The sequence below is a fragment of the Squalius cephalus genome, assembly GCF_949319135.1.
Source record: "Squalius cephalus genome assembly, chromosome: 3".
Taxonomy (NCBI): Eukaryota; Metazoa; Chordata; class Actinopteri; order Cypriniformes; family Leuciscidae; genus Squalius; species Squalius cephalus.
The window spans coordinates 18,225,906-18,232,503 of NC_137124.1; the positions used below are offsets into that span (position 1 = coordinate 18,225,906).

A 6,598-nucleotide genomic window follows, 5' to 3' on the forward strand; every position below is an offset into this window, starting at 1 on the left:
CTACTGTGTTAAGCACCTTTTGGTTAAGTATATGGCCTTTGCATCCTTAGTCTGCATTTCTCTGTACATTTAATGAAGAAAATACCCATTACATAAAATATTTCTATCACAAAAGTCATACATGTTTGGAATGATTTTACTTTATTTTTTATTATCTGGGTGCATCTATAAGCATCCCTTGGGGTTGGGGATCTCTGGTCTTGATTACATGCTTTAGATGATGACATTAATTATTTTAACATGCTATATGTGCATATTGTTTAAGTTCACTTATGGTTTATTTTTATTACAAACAACAAGATATTTTGGCTCATAAAAATAAAAGTATGGTTAGATATTTTATTAAATAACTGATAAACATTAGTCAAAATATTGAATAATTTGTTAATATCCTAATTTTACTTGCTACAGTGGCATATGCCTATTAGCACCTGAATGATGGTATATTTTTCGATCACAGCTTACATTTGTTTTTTAACAGCCAGAGGCTTCTGCAGCTGCTGGCCATGCAAGTCGTGCACCTTCCAGTCCATGTTTTCGAGGACAGTGTAGTTGTAGGTCTTGTAATTGAGCATGTCTCGGGCACGGAACACCTTGTTGGATTCGTACAGGTTGCTCCAATAGCTTGGGAGGGGTTGGAATCCCCCCAGGCGGGCGAGCTCGTCATTATAGGCCCACTGCTCAGAATCCAGTTTAAGGATATGGCGGGTGGCAATCCCACGGGCACGACGGGCGGCAATGTCCAACTCAATATCTTTCTCCATACCCTCACGTGAAGGCAGGGGGAAAGAACCATCCAACACTGACAGGACAAACTGAGACTGAGGGAAAAAGTGAGGAAACAAGAAAGAGGATGTATTTTGAAATTTTATAATAACTTGGTAACACTTTACAATAAGGTCTCATTAGTTACCAATAGTTATTGCTGTGACTACAATTAACTAAAAATGAGCAATACATTTGTTACTGTATTTATTAATCTTTGGTAATGTAGTTAATAAAAATACAACTGTTCATTGTTAGTTCACATTAGCTCAGGTCCATTAAATAATATTAACAGATACACTGGTATTCAGGGGCAGGCATTAAGGTGGTTTATAGTACCTGTTAATAGTATCTGATGGTTACCATTTTGTTTATTTAAACAGTAAATGATCCAAGTTAATGACAGTAAATTATGGAGTGCCGCAAGGATCTGTTTTAGGCCCTCTGCTATTTTAAGTATACATGCTGTCCCTTGGTATTAGTATCTACTGTTATGCTGATGATGCTCAAGTTATATTTCATCACAACTGATGAAATCTCTAAACTATCTAAGTTGACAGAGTGTGTAAAAGATAATATATTGAATGACCAGTAATTTTATTCTATTAAATTCAGATAAGACTGAAGTATTGCTTGTTACTGTGCATAGAATCTCTTAAAATACAATTTGCATCTGGAAGGCAGTACTGTTACTTCATCCCTTTATACTGAGTCTACATCCACATTGCTTTGCTTCAGATGGCCTTTATTAATCCCCTGGAGCCGTATTGATTTATTTTATGATGGATGAAAGTGTTTTTTTGGGCTTCAAACTAAAATTTTAACATTCACTGCCATTATAAAGCTTGGAAGAGCCAGGATATTTTTTAAATATAACTCCGATTGTGTTTGGCTGAAAGAAGAAAGTCATATAGAATGGCTTGAGGGTGAGTAAATTATGGGATAATTTTCATTTTTGGGTAAACTAACCCTTTAAAGCTACACTGTGTAGGATTTTCTCCCATCTAGCGGTGAAATTGTTTATGACTACCAACTGAATATTACTTTCTAGCCCCTCCCATTCCGAGGGCGTTTTAACTCCTACGGTGGCCGTATTATTTCAAATCTGCCGGCAGTCGCGAGTAATCTCCCCCTCGCATTCGTCACGGTGCCACTGAGTGTAAAAACACGAAAGGTGAAGCTTGAATTTCCAGGTATGTCCCTCTTTGGCTAATGTATTTTCAAGATGGAGGCGCAACATGGCTGCCGCCATTCAATGGCAGATTCTACGCTTACGAGAATACTTGATTAGCTGGTAGAAGTAATTACACATTAATGAGCACATATCATTTTGAAAGAACAAAGTGTTTTTTTGCTAAGAATCAACTTAAAAAATTACACAGTGTCACTTTAAGGTCAAAAAACGCATTTGGCTCCTAAACTCTGGAATAAATTCTATATTTTTAATCATCACAATCATGAGTGTTTTAAGGAGCTCATTGTTTCAGGCTAAACAGAAATACCTCAGTCACACATATTCCCTCAAACAAAAAGTATCCTTCGCAACTAACCTGAATATGGAAATGTGGGAAGGGGCATATAGCTCTGCAGATGCCCACTATAAAGAGTGATGGGTAGGCCGGAGGTATTAGGAACTTATAGAGAGGCCAGACGAGGTGCTCCTGCACTTTTACACCCACTTTCTCGTCCAGGAATGGGAAGGTGAAGTTGTAGCCTGTACAAAACAGGAACACCTCTGGCTTGGCCCTCTCCCCGTCCTTGAACTCTAGAGACCCATCATCCAGTACAGAGGTTACTGGAGGAGCCTGCTGGACACCTGGAGGAAGGGGGCAGGTCAAAGGCCGCTGTCCATGACTCAGGATCACCTGGAGGTAAATAATGCGTAAATAAAGGTAAATATGCTAAGAATTTACAGATAAAATACTTTGGATGTATGCATTAAACACACAATCATCTATAAAAACACAAAAACAAGTTGTGTTACGAACACAACAAACTAGTTTTAGGAGGCACATGACAAATGAAAACGTGTTCTAAAACCAGATCAAAATATCAAACGTTTGATATCCTCCAACTGGATGGAATTAAAATCTGTGCCCATCATACACTACACTTTTCTAAAAATGTGCTGACTGGCTCTGATTTTCAGCAAATAATGTTGACTTGTCGAGACTGCAAATCGGGGCAAAATCTGTGCAAAATTCATGTAGTATTTTCCAGACTTAAGTCAAATATGCATCATTATAAATAGCTAAACAATTGAACACTGTGAAGGACCTTAGCATTAACACTGGAGAGCTCCATGGCAATATCAAGTCCAGAGAGACCCGCTCCGAGCAGCACCACTGACTTTCCCGCCAAAGGTTCGGCACTACGGTAATCATGACTGTGCATCAGCGTCCCTAAAAAAGAAACATATGGAAAAATACACTATTTTTTTTGGGAAAAGTTGTATTAACTAAACTAAATAGTTAATTTCCGCGCCCCACTTGCACACGTTGCTAATTAAAAAATATTTGACTTATTATGCAATTTTGAGTAGTGGGGTTTATACATTTTCTAGTTTATAATGTACTTTCATCCTACACACCTACGAATGATTTGGGTGTGCAAGGCACAATATTTTTATTGCAAAGTTTTTAAGCAATTACAACAATTACTAAAACTGCAACCCTAAAGCAAGCATGCATTATGTGTAGGCTACAAAAAAAAAAATCATTCATAAATTGACATACATAGCATTTCTATTATTTAATATGGTACAATAAATCCTTGACTGCTCATTGCACATTGTAAATTGGATAACAAATACTCAATTTTTAACATCATTAAAAACATAATGGTTTAACCTCCAATTTCTAAAGCAATTAATGCACTGATAAATGTTAAGTAATATAATGGTTAACCAAAACTGGGTCTAGTCTCTTACCAAAGCCACGGTTATATCTAAAGCATTTCTCAGTAGAGTTTATCCCCTATGCTGATAAACTGATAACATGTTGCAACAGCTAAGGGCACTTTAGGCATTTGCAAGTCCAAGCACATTTTCAAAGGTGTTTTGTTGCTAGGCACACATTTGGTTTGCAAGAGCATTGAGTTCACTTTGAGTTCACAAAGTAAAAACGTATTATGTAGTGTAAGGAATGGAAAACCTTTGAATTTTTCCAGTCCAGGTATTGCAGGAATGTAGGAGTCATAGAAATGTCTGAAATAGACACACATAATTTAATTTGTAAGACTCAATTTGTAATCATTTTCTCACCTGATTACATAACCACATCTTACATGGGAAAATTGTCACAGTATATAAGTAAAAGTGCAATACAGTTTCATTGCATCATTAGTTACTGTTTAATCCACTGTACCCAACGGCCTTATTGATCTAGGCATACAATTGAACTATGTTGCACATAGGAAGGTTTTGCAGCCATTGATCACTCATTTGGCTGTGCACTTACCCATTACACACCATAACAGCATCAAATCGCTCTGTAGTGGATTTGCTGTGGTCTAGGCCATCATTGGAGGTGACATTCCAAGCCAACCCATTCCACCCACCCTTCACATCTACTGGGGTCACTGAGGCCACTGAGGTGCCAAACTTGTTGGAAGAGAGGAATACACCAATCAGTACTTTTTTTTTTTTAGATCAAGACTGATGGTTATCAAGCAAATGAATGAATCACCGACATTCAGTCCTTTGTAAAGGTGGCTGTTAAATCTCTAGTAGTTTTCCACAATTCTATAGACTGATCATAAATGTACAGTAAAGATAGTGGTTTCTGACAGGACTGACTGGTCATAAACAGTGAAATTAATGATTATCTGTCAAACTATGCATGGAGCAAGAATTGACCTGACATGTTCAAAATGAACAAAGAGGTGAGCGTATTTGAAAATGTAAGTTTAAAATGTACCTTTATGTGGTCCCACACGCGAAAATGATCACAGTACTGCTCAAGGTACTTCCGTACCTCTGTGTGATGAACAAAAGAGGGGAGATGCTTTGCGAAAGGAAAGTCAGGGAACGACATCACCTCTTTGGGAATATTGGTTCTATCATGTGAGAGGAATACACGGCTACACATTATAACACTACAATACAGCTTTATACACTTAAAATATATCACAGGCTAGTGATCCTTCAAGAATAGCTTAAAAGGAAAGACATAAATCACAGAATAAAATAAAATAAAAATAGTGGATTTACATTACATTTCAATAATAATAAAAAAGAATCATTATCATGACATAGTAAGATTGCTTACAATACTGATTGACTGATTTGAATTTACTATGGGTCTTCAATCCATACACTGCAATGTAATAAATATATTTTATTTCAGTTACAAAGCACTATAAAAGAATAACCACTGGCACTGATAAATTCACCTGAGGTCCCTGTACATGCTGCTGTGAATCGGTAAGCCATTGTCGTAACACCCCACTCTTTCCTCATAGACCCACGTTCCTCCAATGTTCTTCGTGATCTCGTATACTACAGGTGGCGCGAAAGTGTCCGGGCGTGAGAGGAGATGGCGGGCCGCGCAGAGTCCCGCACCACCGGCCCCGATAACAGCGACGCGCAGCTTCCCAAAGCCGGCCATCGTTATGCAAAATGCGGGTATGAACTATGAAGTTGACACCTGACAAAATAGACGCAGATGCCTTATTGAAACCAGTCTAGATGGAAAACCTGTCCAGTCCAGTTCACAATGATTTAGATGATCTGCTTACTGGTAATCTACAGCTGCCCTCGGGTGATCAGTACTGGGGTCTTGTCAGTCTGCCAAAGCGAATGTGAAATGCTCGTCTAATTATATCGAAGACGTGTTGGAAGCTGTCCAGCTACCCAGTCAATCAAATTAACCCTTCGTGATGTCACATTTTCATTACAAATTGACTTAAAACCTTAAAAACTTAGATATTAATTAAATATATATGTATGTGTGTCTGTATTTTAAATGTAGCTACGTCATAGTTTTAATTAAATTTAGGGAGAAAATAAGTTACGTGGACAAAGTGAACACTTATTTCTTTAACACTTATAAACTTTAGATAGATTTCTTTGCTGTTTATAATCATGCATGTAAAGGCATTCTGATGTAACTTTCATTTATCATTAAGTGTTCAAAAGTTTAAATATTAATTGCAGTGTGCTTGATAAGTTTGTAACTTGCCCCGCCTGCAATAGTTATTTTCAGTTTTCCACCAGTCCACACCTTTACATTGATAGTTACTATCATGTGTCGTTTCTTGTTGGATTCAGCGTTTTCTTTTTAAAATACCAACATACTTCACACACTTTTCTGACATGTGACTGCAATTTTCACTTCCTCAAAACAATATATTTTCCGCTGCGAGCAGGGTTCGAACCTGCGCGGGGAGACCCCATTGGATTTCAAGTCCAACGCCTTAACCACTCGGCCATCGCAGCGCCGGAACTTAACTCTATAACTTCCTGCTTTGTTGTTGTATTTTTATATGATATAAACCGTATTTTTATATTGTAACTACCTAAAGAAATGAATTAAAATTACTTTATTAAAATTGCAAAGGCCCCGCGCAAAGTAAAACGTAACACAACCTAGCTTAAACTAGCCTTTACTGACCAAATTGCAAGCCGATGTTAATGTCTTTTTTTTTTTTTTTGGTCGATTAACTATTTTCACATCGTTCATAAAAAATAATCGTTTGTATTTGGAGTTAATTAATTTACGCAATAAATCGTACCGTGAATAGATCCCTAGGGCCAGGGGACAAACGCGGCTTCATCGGACCTCCAGCAAACAGTTACAGGCTATTGAGGGCTGGCCTACTTTCTCGTTTTATC

General features: G+C 37.6%; 1 protein-coding gene across 2 annotated transcripts; it reads right to left on the minus strand.

The window, feature by feature from the left end:
• Positions 1–276: 276 nt before the first annotated feature.
• LOC307154953 (uncharacterized protein) lies at positions 277–6,598 on the minus strand. 2 transcript variants are annotated; one of them, XM_079865196.1, is made up of 8 exons: positions 6,499–6,598; positions 5,158–5,411; positions 4,683–4,821; positions 4,224–4,366; positions 3,918–3,970; positions 3,043–3,167; positions 2,316–2,630; positions 277–821 (listed from the first exon to the last, which is right to left on the minus strand). In XM_079865196.1, exons 2-8 carry the CDS (start codon positions 5,370–5,372, stop codon positions 462–464), a joined length of 1,350 nt encoding a protein of 449 aa, XP_079721322.1. In that variant the 5' UTR covers positions 5,373–5,411; positions 6,499–6,598; the 3' UTR covers positions 277–461. The 2 variants fall into 2 exon arrangements, with proteins under 2 accessions (XP_079721322.1, XP_079721323.1); XM_079865197.1 differs by lacking the exon at positions 6,499–6,598 and adding an exon at positions 5,503–6,086.